Raw genomic sequence first — 19,741 nt, 5'->3', positions numbered from 1 at the left:
TTATTGTCCTAACTTTAATAATGCAATGTATAAACAACTTTTACGGCTTAAGTATATAGCGGAAAGTGTGAATAGGAATGGAAATGGAATGGCAAACTGCATTTAAATGTGACTTGACTCGAATCAAAAAAAAAAAAAAAAAAGATTGAAATAAGAAACAAAACAAAGAAAATATAACAAAGCACACAATTTTGTAAACACTTCAGAGAACAACGTTAAGATTAAACCCCCATAAAAGAAAAAAACAAAACCATTTTTATATTAATTATTATATAATGAAGAAAGAACGAACTAACGAAATCTCATGTAAATGCAAATGCAAACGAAGGGCGTCTCGATCGAAATTCGATTGATCGAGCACCCGAAACTGATTATCTACTTATGAGAAATATATATACAACATACTGTAATTAATAAAATCCAAAAAACTGTTCGATTTGTGTGCTCAACATTGCTAGTTATTAAATTTTTTATTTATTTAAATGCCACGTTTCATTATTTTTTTCATATATATTTTTTTTTTTTTGGTTGTTGTAAACAATTAACAGTTTTTGATGATAAGTTTTGGAGTTCAAGTGCGTGCCTCGATTTCAACTCGGTTTAACAATTCCATAAAATGGAGATAGGAGATCTCGCTGTGCATCGTTTTGTTGGTGTTTCAATGTGCTCAGTGTTGCGACTAGTTGGAGAGGACGTCGCATCCGCCTCTCAATACAAACGGAAGGGCTTCGGATGCACAGCCTGTCCGGGCTTCTTTTTGGCGCCCGCACTCTTGGGGCGTTTGGGCTCTGAGTTTAGCGATGGCATGGATACAGACAACACCAAGCATTCCGCTGGCAATGACATCGATGAGGTCAATGTTGTGGCACGTTGTATGCGCGGAGCCTTCCAATACTGTGTAAGGGGTAAGTAAAGAATGATTATTATTATAACACACAAACAGACTGGAGGGTTAGCAGAATAGTTAAAGTGTTATCTGTTTTTTTAAGAATCAAATTAATCAAATTGAAATTGGAATTGAAATAAGTATAAAACTGACTTAAGATAGAAACTTACAATTTGCTTCTAATTTATCAAATTTGCTCAGATCTCATTACCAATGCATCCAATGTGGTGGAAGGTTGACTTTGTGCGCATTGTGTGTGGCATTTGATTTGACGCTTGCTGCGTTAGGCGTGGGCGTGGCATTGTTTGAGTTAGTATGTAGTATATTTATTCTATATGCATTGCGCCAAATTGATCGATTTACTGATTTACTGATGCTCGCATCCAAATAATCTGTCGAAATTGAGAAACTATGCGACTGTGGTGCAAGAAATGCAGAAAACAGATTTTTGATAAATGAAAAAATGTTGTTTTTTTATTACGTTTTTAATTTGCATTTCAATTTGCATTCTTACATTTTGTAACAGGGGTGTAAATAAGTTGTGAGAATGATGCATTTTTCCTATGTATTAAGAGGATACTCGTACAAATTACAAATTACATATTACAAATTATAAAATATAATAGTATGCTTAATCAGTGGTAAATTGTTCTTGCTATCTTCGCTTCGGTTCGGTTTATATTGATTTTGATTTCGTTTTTTTCTTTTCTTTGTTTATGTTTTGCAAAAGTATCTAAATTGCTGAAGAGCTTCAATTGTATCTTGATTCTGATTGTGATTCTGATATTTAAATTCAAATTTAATATTTCAACATTACGCGTTAGGAGTGAAAATATGAATCGTTCAACACATTTAACTACACGTAAAGCCACAGATATTTTATGCAATTATCTATATGTCTTTTTTGTATAATTGTCTTAACTCTTTAGATACTTTTTTTCTTTTCAATATATATATATATATGTATATAGTATATGAATTTTTTTGCATATTTTATGTATAGATTATATATAGTTTATGCATTTGCCTTGTTATCCTTTTTTTTTGATAAATAGTGCATTGATCAACTAGTCATATACTTTTTAATTTTTTTTGTTTTTTGTTTTTCAATATCAGATTGTATAACTGTGTGTGTGTGTGATTGTGTTTTTGTGTGTGTGCTTGCACAATTCAATTATCAAATTGATTAAATACTCTATTGTGGTTTGTGGGAGTTATTGCATACCTTTCATTTTGTGTAACTTTTTTGCTTACAAATTACATTTCAAATAAGCTTTGATCAATTGTATCTGTATAAATTGTTGTATGAGTGTGAGTGTGTGTATCTGTGTGAGTTTTCATTTTTCTCAACATGCATTTTGGACATTTTTTTGTTTTTTGTTTTTGATTTAACTTTGTTGATTCAAATTTTCATCAGCGCCGCTTGTTGAAGCCGTCATGGATGGTTGTGGACTCTGCGTTCAAGATAAAAATATAAATGTGTTTAATAATAGCGAAACAAAAAAGTTGTGAACAGATTGTTTAACTTTTATATTTTTCTTTTTTATTTTTGATTCGGTTTTTTTTGTAAGTATATAAACCAGAAAGCCTCGTTATGACAAAAACAAATAAAGGGTATTCAACTAAATGGAAAAGTAAATCGTGGAATCGACGAGCACATCAAGCAATTTGTATTATATATGAAACCGGGACTTAGTATGGGCGATTGGTTTGATCAAATCAGTTAGGTTTTTGGTACGGTCCGATGCAGTTTTGGTTTAGTTTGGTTTGGTTCAGATCGGTTCGGTTCGGTTAGTCTATCACAGCACTGTTAAAAAGATACGCAACGCACAAAGTTTTGAACTCGCACGCAAACTTACAGGACTTTATCGAAAGTAGTGCATCTTTTCATAATATAAAAACGTAGAGTAGGCAATAATGGACGTAATATTTGTTGTAGTATGTCGTATATATAGTATGTACGAGTAAACGGATTTCGAATTTAATGCACTTTAGTTAAATATATGTATATCTTTTCGTAGTATGACTATGACTAATAAAATGTGTATATATATTCCTATAATGAATGGAAAAGAAAAGGAAATCATTTAGCACAACAAATACAAAAAAATACACAAAAATCACACACAATTAATTCAGAATTAAACATTATTGTATAATATTAATTAATGATAATTTCGAAATGTATTTATGGTACATGTATTGCATTTGTTATATAATCTTATGTCAATGAGTTCTGACCAACCCAAAATTCGGTTTTCTAGATTCGCATGGGATGTGTGAGAGAGAGAGAGATAGAGAGAGCAAAGCATTTTGCATTTTGTTATAAATGGTTTTAAATGCTGGGCAGACTTTTTACAATCTTTAACTTTTTAATCATCAATCGATAATAGATAAATATATATATATGTATATGTATATGTCTGTATATATTGAGCATTTCTATTGTTAGGTCAGTAACCGTAATAATTCATTTGTACATACCAATACTGTTAAAAATTTGTACTATTCTACATAGTATAAAAGTTTTGACTATTGCCATAAATAATACTCAATTGGCATTCACTTTGTCTCTTGATTTTCTGTTTCTTGGTATCTTGGTTTAATTATAGACTAGGGGGAATTAACAAATGCTTAGCAGCCATCTTGAGATCGATTATAAGAGTTCATCAAGAGTCGGCGGATTCATACGCTTTCCAAATTTGTAGAGCATTTTTTTCTTTTGGATAGGGTATAAAATAATTTCAGCGTGCCGAAATTAATAAAAATTTGTTGTCAAATGTGTGTATTATAATTAAACATTTGTCGTCTTTATATACATATATATAATTTAAAATAGAAACTCTTGCAAACTCATTCGAGATTTTTTCATGTACAACTACAATTTCCATTCGCATTGTCTTGAGATTTCAGAGAGAGATCGGAGATTGGAAATTGGAGATTTGAGCTAATTAACTTTTTGTTTGTTATCATTTTTGACCCGATTTGAAGCTTTTAGGTACAATTATTATTGGATTAATTAAATGATTTCTTTGTTTTTTGCTTAGGTTTGGTTTCTGGGATTTCACTTAAAAAGCGACTCAAATATATCGTTACACACACAGTCAGAGTTACAAAGACCGAATTCTAGGTGTATGGTGGCCACCAAGCGACCTTGCGCAGCGAACTACATTTTCCAGATGGGAGCGAGATAGATATTGTGGGGAGAGAAAGAGAGAAAGAGAAGAGAAGAGAATGTGTGTAAAATGGTTAACAACACTCCTTCGTATGTATGAATACTATGAAGCACTTTTGTTTTTTAACGAGTATAGGAATTTTGGATTCGATATTCGATTCTTTTTTTTTTTACGTGGCCAATGGCATCATCTCAGTTTGAGTTTGAAAGAAATTCATTTTTAAATGTAACCATAAATAATACAAGAACGCAATACGAAACAAAATTATAAATACAAAATTAACACAATAGAATATTTTAAACACCCGCTGTAAGAGATTCAAATCTTATCTTGGAAGTGCCAGAAGACAAAAATATGTTAAGTATAATAGATGTCAACAATTGTATTGATTTTGATTTAGTTTGATGGTTTTTTCCTTTGCCTTTTAGTTGCTTTCATTTTGGGAAAAGTGAATCACAGTTAGTTCGATCTGTTGTTTGGTTATTTGTGTTAAAATTTCTTTGTTCATTGGGTGGATTCGTTAGCCATTTGTTGTTGGTGCGTTTTTTATTGAGTGCAGTGCTCTCGGTTATTGCTTGATTACATAAGATACTCGTTAAGAATGAATAATCAAATGATACCACAAACTAAAAATGCCACAATCAATTACATTAACAATTACAATTACAATTAAAAAATGAATTTCTTGAGGTCAACACAAAATGGGATTCATGTATTATGTTTGTATGAGTGTGAGTTTGAGTGTGAGTGTCTTTCATTGTATTCGTAAATCATAATGGATGGAAATCAGAATGAATGTTGTATTTACAAAATGTTCTCTACGATCTAGCAAAGAACTACTTCACTTAGGTAGACGTCGTTTACCTGTGTTGGTGGTGTTGTCAGTGCAACAGAGTGTTCAACATTTTTCAAATAATCCTTATCATCGAAAATCTTCTTTTCACCGCCACCGGGCTTGTGCTTTACATTATCCAAAGAGCCAACTTTGCTTTGTGCCTTAATTTCTATTTTTTGCGATTGTATCTGAAAAGTAGCAGCACCGGCAACGCACAGAAATTGATTAACAAATTTGCATTTCAAATACTCTCATTTTCGATTTGGGTTTCTTTTTTTTGTTGTATAAGGATTGTGGTTGATTATGGACACACATCAATTCTGTATTCGAATGATTGGCCAATCGTTGGATATAACTGGAATTTAGAATTTTTATACAGCGCACAAAAAAACACAAAAACAAATTGAACTGAAAAAACACTTACAAAAACAATTACTACTTCTAAGTACAAATACATTTCAACTACGGTGCTTTGTTGAGATTGGTAATCAAAAAGTTATGTGTATCAAAATTTCAAAAATTTGAATCAAAGACAGCGTTTTTACAATGATATTGTATGTATGTACAATTATATGGACGTATACACACAGAGAGAGAGAGAGATAGAGAGAGTGGTAATTAATCAAAACTACTTACATCCTTTGCGTCGTTATCCTTTTGTAAATCATTTTTGTTAAAGGCAATTATTTCATGGTTAAAACAAAATACATATTCCAAAAAAATTTTAATTCGTTTTACAAATGTTTCAATAAAAATAAAAATAAAATTAACTTATATGCAAAGTAGTTTCATTTTTTTGAAAGCTACTCCAGTTCGGCGAGCCGAATTTAGTGACATAAGAAAAACACCTAATTACACATGCTAGAGCAACTAATGGAGAACTTGGATGAGAGAAATGTGTCCCACAGGGTTAGAGAAAAATGATTCGTATTATCACCGATTCGCAGTGCAGGGCGAGATTTGATAAACAAATTCGATGTGTTTTACGTACCGAACGAACCCAACTAATCCTCTTCATTATACAAATTCTCATCCAGACGTTTGTTGTTCATCAGGCGTTGGCTCACAATCTTGGAGCCTTCGCCAAAGATAATGCTTTGATTGCATGGCAATTTGTATGCGTACTTCTGTAAAGTTTTGCCAAGTAATTTTTGTTGGGAAATGCTTTTGTGTTAGTTTTAGTTTTAGTTTTTTTGTTGGGGGGTCTGATGATGAAGTGAGTATCGAGAAGTTGATAACATGCCGGTATAAAAGTAAAGAGTAAACTAAAAGATTGCATTTTGATGCAGCACATGCAGTTGAGAGAGGTCTGAGTCGCTGGACCTATATAGATAGTACATTTAGATTTCCATGCCCATGCCAGTTAAGATCAAAGTAGTAGTTTTTGTTATAGCTATATGGCTATACAACAAAATGATGTTCAAAAACAAAGGAGAAGAAAAAAACCAACTGCGCTCGTCTTCAAAATATTTATGTAGAGTACTCAACTGCATTTTTTTGAACTGATAAATACGAGTTGTTTAAAGATCGATTGTGGAAATTCATTGGACTAAGAGGAGTTTCGCTTTGAGGAGGGGAAAAGTGAGCATACCTTGATGTCGCCACCGCCGGGCTGATGCTTCACATTGTCCTTGGAGCCAACCTTTGACTTGGCCTTGTCATTGAAGTTCATTTTCAGTGTCTCGATCTTCTTGTCGCCGCCGCCAGGCTTATGTGCCGCATTGTCCAATGAGCCAATTTTCGACTTGGCATTCCACTGCAACTTTGTTGTAACTATCTACAAATGGTTTGTTTTGCATATTCAAGTGGTGGTTGTGGTGTTTTTGAGGTGTGGTTGTAGTTGTTGTTGTAGTAGTTGTAGTTGTTGCAAAATAGATACAAAGTTAGGTAGAACGATTAAAAGTCAAAGCTAATTGTTATTCGTGTTTCGATTTCTAAGTTGCAAAACTGCAACAGTTGCTTGCTTCAATGTCACGACGTTCGAAGAAATTCTAGATACAAGATAGTACATTATGATACATTATTTTGTTTACTCTAGAAGGCTATCTAACAACTGGCAGTGCGAGTTTTAAGTTTTGAGTTTTGTTTTTGGAATTGTATTTATAATTGTAATTGCATTTCCTACAGAGATACAGAGATGATAGTTTTGCCATGAGAATATGCAACTAAATAAGTACGTGAGCACACACACACATACACATTGGTGTATGTGCATATATAGTAAATATATCGCATCGCAAATCGACCGTGAAATTGAATTTTCTAGCAAATACTTTACGTTTTCATATTTTCGATTTTTGTTTTTGTTTTTGCTTTTGCTTTTGTTTGTACAAGTAAGTCTCTCAATTAAACAAGAAGAACAGAAAAAACAACACGAGAATTGTCTATAAAGATATATGGTAGATAAGACGACTCAGCACAATACTTATGCATATTATATTAATGTATTGCATATGGATGGGATTCCGCACCCAATTTATATTTAGCCAACTTAAAACTTACCTTCTTCTCGCCACCTTTGGGCATATATTTGTCGTTCTTGGCCTCGATGCGTGGTGCAGCCTTAATGTCGATCTTCTTCGACTCGATTTTGACATTACCGCCGCCTGGTTTGTAGGTGGCATTATCCAGCGAACCGATTTTCGAACGTACCGCCTTCAGATTGGGCGACGGCGCATGGCCAACCTGTACCTTGTTCATTGGAACTGTCACAAGACAGAGACATTGAATATTAAGTATACGCAAGAGTTGCCAAATTTTCTCACTCACCTTTCTTGGCCGGCTCGGGTTCGGGTGTCTTGAGCAGCAGACGATTCTTGGAGGTGCTGCGCGACTTGGATGCTGATTTATTCGATGGTGTGGCACTCGGTGGCCTGGAGATGCCCGACTTGTCTGGCTTCGAGGAGCTCGATGTGGGCGTCTTAACCGGTGAACTCGGTGAATTCGGTCCGTTGCGATCCTACACATGACATAAATAATATGCGAAGGGAGAGTGAGAGAGAGTAGAACATTTAAAATGGCCACTGATTTAATGGGCGAAAATAAATTACAAGAAGAAAGCTCGTATCTGCCATTATGACCAAATGCATTGCGTATGCTTAATTTACGACTTTACGACTGCCAATAACACTCATCCGCTGCTGGCTGTCAACGTTATGCCATTTATGACTCTGACTAGCAATGCTATCTCTGTGCCTATTGCCTAGTGCCTGGTGCGTCCTTTCTGCCGTTGTCGTTGTCGTTGCCGTTGTCGTCGTTGCTGTCTTCGTTGTCATTGTAGTTGTCGACACGAAGGATTCATAGTTTATGCATTGTTTTATCGATTGTCGCCGCCAAGCCAAGTATTTATAGTTGCCCGAAAATATTCCCCGCTGTTTGCCTCTCTCGTTTCGAGTTTGTTTCGTGTTTTGGCACATAAATCGCATTACTTTTGGCAATTTGTTTTTCGGTCTCAGCGCACCTGTGTGCGTGTGTATGTGTGGACGGAGTCACTAGTCACTAGTCACTTCAATACTCACTGCACTCACACGGTTTTGGGGTAAAACTTATTTGTATTTCGCGCTGTTTGCTGTTTTGGGTTATTCCCACTGCAAAAACACTGCCAACTGACGTCTGCAAAGCCACAACTTAGTCTGAACTTTGGCGCTGAGCTCTCAACTATGCCACAATCGCTGTGCTATGCTGTCTAATGGAGCATGAAGGCGGCTGCCATTTACAGATATTTATGATTTGTGAACAGACACACAGACAAAAAGCTACGAAAGTCACAGACGCAGACGCAGACGCAGCGAAAAAGACGCTGGTCAACGAATTAAATTAATTTGCAGCCAGTTAATTTCCTCTCAATTAAGAGCTGCGACCCAAAAGTGATCAACTGGCAACCAGTTTATCTTAGTTTTACGTTTGCTTGAAACGGAAACTCACCTTCTCTTGAGTGGACTCATCCACGCCGCTGTCATTGTCACCTTCTGTGAATACGAAAAACCAAAAACGAAAAACAAATGTGAATTTGTCTACATCAATTACCCAATTTTCGATTTCGATTATTAATTTTTTGGTTTTGTTCTTCTAAATGGCTTCATTAAATTTCAAATTGTTGACACGCCTTCACAATGTCTTCTCTTCTTACTCTTACTCTTACTCTTAAGCAACGCATCTGTGGGCGACGGTGTGCTGGTGTCAAATGGTGGCTCCGTTTCCTCCAGCAGCGGCGAACCCATCGGATCGCTGCGCATGTTGAACGTCTTCAGCGGCGTCACCGCCTGACCCATGATGACATCATCATCATCATTATCGTTGTGCATGCCCGCCGACGACGGTGGTCGCAGCTGTTGTGGCAGCTGTTGATGCGGCGGCTGCTGCTGCTGCTGCTGTTGGGGTTGCCCCTGTGGCCCCTGTGGATTGTAGAGCTGGGGTCGGAAGGGCGCCTGCAACGGCTGCCCGGGCATGGGACGTGCAAATGTTGGCGGCGGCGGTCGTTGCATGTTCTGTGGTGGTCTTGCGCCAGGCGGTGGCGGTCCAGCTGACCATGGGAAGCCTTGGCCTTGTGGCCTGGGCGGTCCCTGTCCCGGTGGACTTAAAGGTCCTCCTCCACCGGCATTGGGCAAACGCGCTTGCTGCATGCTCTGCTGACTGAGCTGCGGCGGCGGCATGCCCGGTCTCATGGGCGGTGGCGGACCCATCAGCAGATTGCTCTTGCTGTCTGTGGGCCGCAGCGGCGGTGGCATCGGTCTGCCCACCATATTCGGGGGCATGGGCGGGCGTGGACCCACACCGACCATGGGACGGGCGCCGGCGAAGGGAGGTCGCGGCTGGGGCGGACCAAGCGCTGGTCGCATCTGCGAGGGCAAAACAAAATTCGCATTGGAGCGTTCTTTAAGCACATAGTCGGCACTTGAATTGGCTGTGGAATTTGTGTTGTAGTTGGTGCTAAGCGTGCGTTCTTTCGGATTGTGTTGCGCCTGCTCCACGGGCAGCACATTGCTGCGCAGTCGAGTGAAGTCGGCACCGGGTTGTTGTGCTCGCTGTGGCACACTGCGTTCCGCGTCGACATGAACGGGATTGGGCTGAACGTAGCTGGGATTAGGCTGTGCCCGCTGGACAGCAATGCGATCAGGTTCTGTGTAAGTTACAGGCTGCGGAACACGTCGCTCTGGGTCTGTGTTGTAACTGGGATTAGGCTGAGCGTAGTTAGCATTCGCTTGAGCTCGTTGTTGTGTAGCTGGCGGATTCACTTGCTCCACCGTGGAGCGTGGTACAAACTCTGAGCTCGACTGCTGCTTGGGTTGATCGCTGCTCTCGTAAGGTTCCGCATAGTCCACATACCCGGAAGCGGAAACGGGCTTCTCTCCATTGCGTTCCTTGGACGTTGATGTGCTGCCAAACATGCTGGTTCTTGCTTGCGCTTTTTCTGGTGCTGCGGTTTTGCTCTGGTGAACTGTGAACCTAACGCCTGCGGTGTCTCTGCAGCAATGTGCAAGTGTCGGGTAATCCAATACGTGGTAGGCTTCCAACTGTATGTGTGTCTGTGTGTGTGTGTGTGGGTGCGAGCAGGAGGCGCCTGGTGGCCAGCACCATATTCATATCATTTGCATACGTGCATGCATAAAAGCCAACTCAAGGTGCGACTACAGAGTGTACAGTGTACAGTGTACAGTGTGTGTGTGTGTGCGAGTGTGTGGTGTGTGTGCGGGTGTATGTGTATTGTGCATACACATGTCTCAATACATTTTAGCGGTATATCGGCATATCGAGTGAACCTCTCAAATTTGATGGGTTCCATTCTGCATTTGTTTACAGTTTATTGTTTTGCTACATTTGTTTGTTTTATTTTCTTTTTCGTTTTTTTTTTTTCTGCTCTGTGCTTTCGCTTTGGGTATTGAGGATATTTGGTTTTGGGTTACCATTTAGGGAATTTTGTCATGAAATTCGGTTGCTATTTGGAATGTGACCCAAATTGTTACTGTCGCTTATTGATTCAACAAAAGTTTCGACAGTTCTAAGACCAATACGACTGTGAATTGCAATACAAATGCCTAAGCCTAGCCGAGAGACTCTCTACAAATGCGCTATTGGCCAAATTGCTGTTTGATTTTTGTTTTTGTTTTGCAAAGGGTTTTCGATTTGCCTCATTTTTTGCTTTGCTTTGCTCGCTTGCTTGCCAACTGTCTGGCATGCCAGCACCATCAATATATACTGCACTCAAGGTCAGCACAATAATGTACACAAATATTAATAATAACAAGATGTCGAGGCAGACTTCAGTTATGCTAATCCATGACAAATTGTCTCGTAAACAGTTGATTCTAACCATAAATCTTGGTGCTTTTATTGCAAGTATAAAAACAACTATACGTATACGTATTGTATTGTATAAAAACTCACCGCATCGGTATCACTCATATTATCAATGTGCTTCACTTGCTATTTTGTGGGTTAGCTTTGCTTTTGGGTTTGGTTCTCGGCACTACCTGGCAATTAACTTTGGCAGCAAACGCCAAGAGAAACTTTAGCATTTAGTTTTTTAGTATGTCCGAATTTGACAGGCGATCGATAAAATTGCAGAAGAAAATGGTTTGTTTTAAAACTAAATATATGTATATACGAAGTGGTCTCTCTCTCTTGGTGTGGCTTAACACGTGTAAACTCACAACTGAGCGGCAAAACACTGTGTGCGAGGCGCCAACAGTGGCTGCAGACAACCGACTCGACTATGGACTAAGAACTGAGGACTGAGGAACTGCGATGGGGCAGCGCAGGCAACCGCAAATTACAGCTCAAAATGATTTGTTTCGTTCTGCATTGCACAGCAGAAATTCCAGCAGAAGACATTACCGCGCGTTTTCATGTCAACTGCCAAGCTTGAATGTGGCAAACTGTCGTTTGCTCTGTGGCCAAATAAACTTGGCCAAATTGATTATCAACATGTCGTATACTCGATGTGGCGCGATGACTGCGCTTTTTTGCCAGCCCATCTAAGCTCGAAGTGAGGCAAGGCAAGGCGACACGACGCCATTCCATTTCAATTAGAATTTTCCCATTTGCCAGGCAAAATGCAAATGCAAACAAACTGCAAAACTTTTGGCTAAAAACGAGCTGAAAGTCGGAATTGAATTCAGTTGTCAAAGTTTTGCTGGCAATGCAGTTGTGATCTTATCACTGACATCATTTACATGCCACACGGACTTATTATCAATTGTTGCAGTTCCCCATAAAGCAAACACACACACAGAGAGACACCGTCACACACATATAACACACACAACCACACACAACTCGAAAGTTGTGGAGAACCGTGCAATTTTATCGATTTTCCTAGCCAAAGGGCAATAACTTGGCCATGCAGAGGATAATGCACTTTGCACTTTGCACTCTGCACTCAGCACTCAGTATTTAGTGCTCACCACAAGGATTTAATTTGAATATAATCCTTTTCAGCCTTTCACTTGACACTTCTTTTGTGGCATAAAAAAAAGAATTTCTCTCTTTTTTTCGTTGTTGATGTTTTTTTATATATATTTTCACAATTTCGTTATGTTACATTTAATCCACTTCAGTTCAGTTTCAGACTGTCAGCTCGTGTTGCTTTTGTGATGGTTGCGCGCCCGCTGCGTTCTGTTTGGCGCGAGTGTTAAAACTCGACTACTTTTATTTGCTTTGAAAAATTTCGAATTACAATACTTAGGAATTTGTTTTTGATAGCATGAATGCGCCGCCCTGTTAGCCGAATGCCACACAATTGGTGGATTGGTGGACGGTGGGGCGACGGCTCGTAAACTTCTCACAAACGGTCGCAACAGTCGCAAATGTCCTTGCGCAGTTCGAGGCTCGCTCGCTCACCTGGCGATTCAGCGATTCCATTCGACGTCGACGTCGACTTCACTCAGCTCAGCTCAGCTCAACACAACGCGACTCGACTTCATTTGTCTTGACTTGACTTGACTTGGGGCCAACGTCTTGCCGCCATATTCTATTGACATACAAATTTATTAGTTGGGCGCCGTACAGAAATGCAAATTCAACACGCCAACAATAAGGCAACGTAAAGCAGAGCAAAGCAAAGCAAAGACTTGGACCCTGGCACACAGTCGCAATTTGATTTTTTTATGCAGATTTCATTTGGCTTGATTAATTTAATGGGCACAGGGGGCGCATTAGACGCGCTTCTGTGCAATATCTGCCATGTTCCTATATTAACAGCCATACACAAATTATGTGCATACACGAGGGTCACTCTAGAATACGTTCTCAATTAGTAAATCGCTCCAATTTCATGTAAAACTCACATTAGAAACATTAAAGATTTGTTGCCCTTAAAAGTATGCTACACTTTTTTTCAAGGATTCTAAACTAGACTCTAAACTTTGAACTGAAGTACGTGTATTTTCTTATGTTTTGTATTACTAACTTATAAGTAATATTCTTAACCATTCAATCCACCCTCGCAGTCGTATAAATCAGCTCGAGGCGCTACAGGCACCGATTGCCACGCATCACATTGAGAATATACAATTTTTACTACACTTTGTCTATTATTCAGGTGTTGTTGTCATAGGTTCCATGATTTGCAACTAATTGTTGTATATTTAGAGTCAAGCAGCACGCAAGACCCACATTCTCCATACGCAGCGTAGACCCAGAAGTAAGTCAAAGTTATTTGAGGGTGGCCGAGATGTGGTGGGGTGGGGTAGACATGGTTATTTTGAGGCGTCTATTGCATGTTGCGTTAACTTAATGTCTGCCTTGTTGGCCCTATTATCGTTTAGTCGCTCATTCGATTGTCAAGGTTATTATGTCTGTACACAGAGACAAGTGTTCACCTTGCATAGACGCGACGTATTTTTTCTTTTGTGGTAACTGGGATTAGTTAGTTTGTTAACTAAATCAGCAGCTTACCAACTGCTGACCAAGGCAGAAATAGCGGTTTGATTTTTGTTACCTAAATCCTATGCAATCTTTAATTAATGAATTACATACCAATTTAATGAAGCCATTTAAAAACCATTGAGAAATGTTTTAGTTTTTTTCAAATACCTGCAATGAAATAAGAGAAATGTTTATTAGTTAGTTTTTTCAGTTTACTAAAATTCAGTAGAGCGCCACACAGCGGCCATGTGGAGTACTAAAACGCTAGCGACACTTTTGTTCGTGTCCAAATGCCTGAAAGGTGCGAAACTTGCCTACTGTCAAAAGCACATCAGCTGTTGTGCTAAAAGCTGCAGCTTTTGCTGGGGAAGTGTGCTAAAACCGAAACTTAACGGATGATGGTTAAGCAGCAGCGGCAGCAGCGGACACCCGCATTTACCGGGGGGTTGCTCTGCCGCAGTCGCAGTCGCTGCGCTGTCGACGCCGCTGCTCTGCGGCTGCTGCTGGCTACTGTTGAAGCCGCCACTTCTCTCTGCCTCTCTCTCGCTCATCAACATTTTGTTTTGTTTGTGTGTTTTTGGGGGTGTGAAGGGGCAAACGCTGCCAACGTATTCAGTATCTATCGGCATGCCTCTTTTTGTTGGCTTCCCTTTGGTCACATTTATATAAATGTACCTATATAGTATATAGTGTGTGCTCTATGTATATATATATGTGTGTGTGGGCATTTTCCTTTCACTGTTTCACTGCGTTTGGCAGACTCATTGATTATTTTATGTGGAACATGAAATAAGTTGATGCCACATTTTGAACTGATGCAGTTTACAAGTGACACTTGAGGAATCTCAAAGGATGAGAGATGACGAAACGCTGCTGCAAGCCGAATGCTGCACTGCGCATGTCTTCCCCCTCTTGAGTCGCCCTCTTGAGGCTGCAACGCAAAATGGAAAAAAAGATGAATCACAGCACAGGAAACTGAAACTGTATTAAGTCCACAACGCTATCGCTATCAACGATTAATCAAAATTTGAATTAATCTCTCTAGTCGTAGATTGTGTGTGACTTTTTTTAGCGACGCGTCGCGTAGATAGATAACTTAAATATTTGTTAACTTGACGCACTTCGTCGGTTATTGATTGCCACAAAATGTGGCAACTGTGGCACGCACGCAGCGCTTGGCCAAAACAGGCGACGCACCACACCACAAATATGGACTGGCCACAACAAGAATTACAAATTATGCGACGGCTACCAAAAGCGGAGCCATTGGGTAACCAGCCAAAGACATCGACGATGAAGATGAAGTCGAAGTCGGAGTCGAAGAGGTGGGAAAAACTCCTCGGGCGTTGGGCGAAAGTGCAAACTGGCTATAAACATCGAAATGAAATCGAAGCAATCGATGTAGCGTTTTGACCAAGTTTAATGAACTGTCAATGGGTTGTTCCATGCCAGACAATGCTCTAGCTTCGAGTAACTCAATACCATCGGGTTGCTGTCTGTCCGCCTCGCAAAATTTGCGTGCCAAGCGACACTTTGTTGGGGGGAAAACAATTAAGCCAACACCCAGTCTTTCAGGCTTTCTTTCACCCTCTCGCTTCTATATGTACATATGTATCTGACATTTTCGGTTAAGTAACTTTGACGTCCTTATTAATCTCTCTGCATTTTATTGATCAAACTTTTAAATGCCACATCCACCAAAAAATTTAATTAATTAATAAAGCACAACTTGCGGCATTTCAATTGTCAGCCACTACATCAGCATTCACCTGACACACAACACAACAACACAAATCACAACCTAATAAATGTTCAACGTACGCATTGTCCATATTAATGCTTGCACCTTGACTTGAATTGCATCGCATCGCATCGCCTGCAACTGTAATTGAATTGCAAGTACTATATAATTGGACCAACCCTCCAGTCTGCCCTCCCACCCCCCTACTTTTATATGCATGCACATTATGCTCTTATCAAGGGTTAAACTGCCCACACAACCACAGACACGCTTTGTGTACAGTTGCGAATCTTATGGCACAGTTACCCCAATTGTTTCTCTTTTATGGCGTGGCCAAAGTTTGCGTTGCCATAATTAAAATATGATTGTGAAGAAATATGCATAACAAGTGTGACATTATAATATGCTAAATTCATAAAAGAATTTTAAGTTAATTTACAAACGACCTTTAATAAACATACTATGTTTTTTATATAACATATTTTAGATTTGTTATAAGTATAAATGTGGAACACTAACTTTCTTCAAGAATTAAGGCCTCGACAAAATAGTTTTCAATGCAACAAAATGGTATTTGTAACAGTTTTAATAACCTCAAGAAAAACTGAAAGAGATTCGATTTTAAAGATACAGACGAACATTATTGCTTTAGATTTAAAATTTAAAACATGTGCACAAAAAGAAAAACGACATAAAATATAAAACTTTTTCTGGAACCAAGATTATATGATGTCAAAATGTAACCAAGAAGTTTTATTCTTAAATAAAGATCAAAATTCTACAGAAATCTTAGATTGCACAATATTAAAATTCAAGATTATAATCTTGTTTCAAGAATGGAAAAATCTCTCTAAGTTTTTTTTTTAATTTTTTTTGATTTGAAAAAAGTTTCACAATTGAATTTCAATTTACATATGTGTTTTAAGATCGGAAAGTTTTTAAATCAAGATTCTTCTTTTTTATCTAGAATAAAATGTTCTTGAAGCAAGACTTTAATCTTAAAAAGCATATGTAACATACAAATTTTAATTTATGATTTTTCTAGCCTAAAATTCTTATTTCAAGATTTTTTCTTTTTAATATCGTAAAAATCTTAAATGAAGAATTCAAATCTACTTTTCAATCTACATTTTTTCTCTCCATGTATAAATAGTTTCCTTAACATAGGTTTTTTTAAATACACAACATATGTGCATTTTCTTCTACTTAACTCGTTTTCAAATATTTGTTGGCTATGAGTGAATGGTTGAATTAATGGGCAGTGGTATTAATCACTTGCCACCAAATAAGGGCCACACGCATAATTAGGAAATTGTAGTGAAATCTTTGATAGATTTTCGCGCTTCATTTGCTTGCTGTGAGTCAAAGGCGTGGCAGCCCCTAAACACACAAATATGGCACTAAGTGTTTGGTAATTGACGGAAACCGTAACAATTAGTTGGCAGATGCTCTTTTCTTTAGTTTTTTTTTCATTTTGTCTGAATACTTTATTTTCTTTTGGTGTTGCTTCTTTCCGTTGAAAGTAGCACGCCCCCATTAAAGCAAACCGAAGAAAGATGCGAGAAAATAGATAGAAAAACGAAAAGAAAAATGCAAAATGCAAATGAGAAATTGTCACTCAGTTGGTTGCATTTTGTTTGTTAATTAAAAGGCAAATGCGAGAGCGCAACGAAATCGTGTGCGAAGGTGACAGAATGCAGCCAAAGTTGGCTATTTATAAAGTAAAGTCACTCAGTTAGCTCACTTATCTGCGATTAGCAAAACAATGCAGATATCAAGCACCTGTTATCAGCAACACAGATAATGTCAATCCACAGTAAATAGATCTATAATATATATGCTATAAATATGTGTGCCACAAGTGTTACGATTCTCTTTGCAATGAATCGTGTTGAGAAGCAGGTGACGTTGTCATCGCAGCTGATGATGACTTCATGTGGAACAGAGAGAGTGAGCGAGAGGGTGAGAGAATAACAGACAGTTGAGATGGGGGCAGTGATAGCAATCAACAACTATATTTATTTATTTTTTTATTATTTTTTTCTGCTCTAAGTTTGTGCGCTAAAAACAATGCCCATTGCTAGCTTTGTTTTTGTTTATGATTACTTAACTGAGCCGGTTTGCACTTGAGTTAAACGTTTGAGCATTTGAGCATTTGAGCATTTGATTTAATCAGCGGCAGCGGGTGTAGCTGCAACTAAATGTGTGTGTGCCACAAAACCAAACAAACTGTTAAACATTTGTATTGTTTTGTGGGTCAAAGCGAAGACAAAATACTCTAATTGCAATGCCAACAAAAGATACTTTAATCGATCGGCATACTTCACATATTATTTTTAGTTAATAGTTTCATTTCGATTGAGTCATTTTCGCAATCACTTGAGTAAATTATCTTTGATCGGTTATAAATATTGATTTGATTACTAGTTTCGTTTGGAGATATGTGAAGAGCAGAGCGCAGTTGATGAGCTGAATGACAAAATTGAGATAGCATCGCCAAAAACTTGCTTTTATTTAGATTAATTTAAACGAGGTCATATGCAGAGCGACCACAGCAGCAGCAACAGCAACAGCAGCAGTTTGATGAGAGCATGAGCTCATGTTGATGATAACTTTTATCGCAATCGCAGCACGTCATCAACTAGATAAAATGCATAGGCATGCTGCACAATTAAAAGTGCTGCTTGGTGTGGGGTGCGTGCCACAATTGCAGGTCGTTGTGCCGACGAGACAATGGTTGCACATCCTTCGGCTGGCAGGCTTACAAAGTTAATAGCTAAGTCTGGCCGCCACTTCAGACGAGCCTGATAACCATAATCAACGTACTTCGACTGCGACTGCGACTGCGATGTCGACAGTTGTGCAAACACTGTGTCAAGGCAGAGACAGAAGAGACAGAGCAAAAAAGAAACAAAAGCAGCGAACAAAACAAAAACACAAATCTATTTGCATAATGGCTAACAACAAGGTGGAGGCAATAAGCCGCCAAGAATGACGTGACAGTGGCAGTTGGCTGCATGTTCAGCAAACATAACCATCAATGTCCTGATCTGATGTCCTGAAGGGGTGTGCCAATGCCACACTTTGTATAATTGAGCCATACGGATACATACTAGTACGATTGCAGGCAACTCTAGCTAATTGATTTGCTGTTGGTGTACACACGGCGTATGTGCAATGCGCTTTAAAGTCATTGGCCCTGCCCTTACCTTTCTGCTCGTGTCCAGCTCGAGTCGCTTGAGCCGGTTCCACTTTCTGTTGTAGTTGTTGTTGTTGTTGTTGTAGTAGTTGCTGCGGCGGTTGTTGTTGTTGTTGTTGCTGTTGTTGCAACAATGGTAACTGCGGCTGTTGGAGCTGCGCTTCCTGTTGCAGCGTGGGCTGCGTGGGGCGCGGGTCGGCCATTGTTGATGGCACAGCAGCTTCCAGCACAGAGCTTTTCTCCATGACATCCGCCATATTGAAAGTGTATGTGTATTCACGGATGTGTGCTTATGTGTATGTGTGTGAGCACTGCACTCAAACCAGGACTTTTTTATGTGCGTTTCAACTTTTTCTCGCTACTGCGACTTTTTGTGTGTACTCGTTTTTATTTTCTTTGCACCGCTTTCACAATTCTTTTTCTTGATAATTTGTTACGTTTGGAATGCCTTAGTTGATTTTCTAATGCACTTGCCGAGCACCGCGATGCGAGAGCGAGATGTGTTTTGAATATCGGCCAATAATAAATTTGTATATGTATCTTTAACAACTATAATGCTGCACTCACTTGCACTTTGTTATATATGTATATTTTTTTTTATTATATTTTCTTTAATTTTTTGGCTTGATAATGCAACTTTGAAGCGTAAGCGGAGCGTTTTGTATCTTTAACGTTTGTTATCTCGTTTTCAACTGATTTTCAATTCGTTGAAATTCCTAATTAACGTACTCGGGAGACGCACAAGCTGCGCTGAAGCTTTTTAGTACACACGAAGGGGAAATTGTGTGGTGAGCTTTTTCTTATAGCAGCTTTGAGGCAACAGCGCCATCTATTGGCAATTCGCGGTTGGTTTCAGCATAGCGTTGAATCGCGACGAACAATTGAAACTAAAAACTACAAAGTAATAGATTTAAAAAAAACATATTTTAAAACTAAAAAAATGGGAAAGTTTTAGTTTGGCGGTAAAATTAAACTTCCAGCTTTCTAGTGATTAATGAAAGTTTCTTCATTTATCGTACGCACTATAATCAACAATCAA

The 19,741-nt window shown here is 38.7% G+C and overlaps 1 protein-coding gene across 16 annotated transcripts; it reads right to left on the bottom strand.

Annotated features, from left to right (window-relative positions):
• Positions 1-315: 315 nt before the first annotated feature.
• On the bottom strand, positions 316-19,397 carry LOC133839371 (microtubule-associated protein tau). 16 transcript variants are annotated; one of them, XM_062270866.1, is made up of 9 exons: positions 11,282-11,314; positions 9,039-9,735; positions 8,822-8,865; positions 7,667-7,856; positions 7,400-7,602; positions 6,489-6,674; positions 5,534-5,551; positions 4,927-5,085; positions 316-894 (listed from the first exon to the last, which is right to left on the bottom strand). In XM_062270866.1, exons 1-9 carry the CDS (start codon positions 11,297-11,299, stop codon positions 709-711), a joined length of 1,701 nt encoding a protein of 566 aa, XP_062126850.1. In that variant the 5' UTR covers positions 11,300-11,314; the 3' UTR covers positions 316-708. The 16 variants fall into 16 exon arrangements, 15 of the variants coding, with proteins under 15 accessions (XP_062126850.1, XP_062126841.1, XP_062126842.1 ...); XR_009894099.1 differs by lacking the exons at positions 316-894; positions 11,282-11,314 and adding exons at positions 1,332-2,340; positions 2,746-2,942 and having other exon boundaries at positions 9,039-10,415; XM_062270857.1 differs by lacking the exon at positions 11,282-11,314 and having other exon boundaries at positions 9,039-10,439.
• Between the last annotated feature and the right edge of the window lie 344 nt (positions 19,398-19,741).

This window comes from Drosophila sulfurigaster, chromosome 2R (assembly GCF_023558435.1).
Source record: "Drosophila sulfurigaster albostrigata strain 15112-1811.04 chromosome 2R, ASM2355843v2, whole genome shotgun sequence".
NCBI lineage: Eukaryota > Metazoa > Arthropoda > Insecta > Diptera > Drosophilidae > Drosophila > Drosophila sulfurigaster.
Note: the sequence above shows the minus strand (reverse complement) of the source record. Positions and strands in the feature narration are given on the sequence as shown.

What these genes read in the sequence shown, in the direction of transcription:
- LOC133839371 (XM_062270857.1), bottom strand. Translation starts at nt 10,284, where the DNA reads ATGTTTGGCAGCACATCAACGTCCAAGGAACGCAATGGAGAGAAGCCC. An exon ending in ACCCGAGCCGGCCAAGAAAG is followed by an intron (nt 7,603 to 7,666) that starts GTGAGTGAGAAA and finishes GTCTTGTGACAG; the next exon opens with TTCCAATGAACAAGGTACAG. An exon ending in CCAAAGGTGGCGAGAAGAAG is followed by an intron (nt 6,675 to 7,399) that starts GTAAGTTTTAAG and finishes AACCATTTGTAG; the next exon opens with ATAGTTACAACAAAGTTGCA.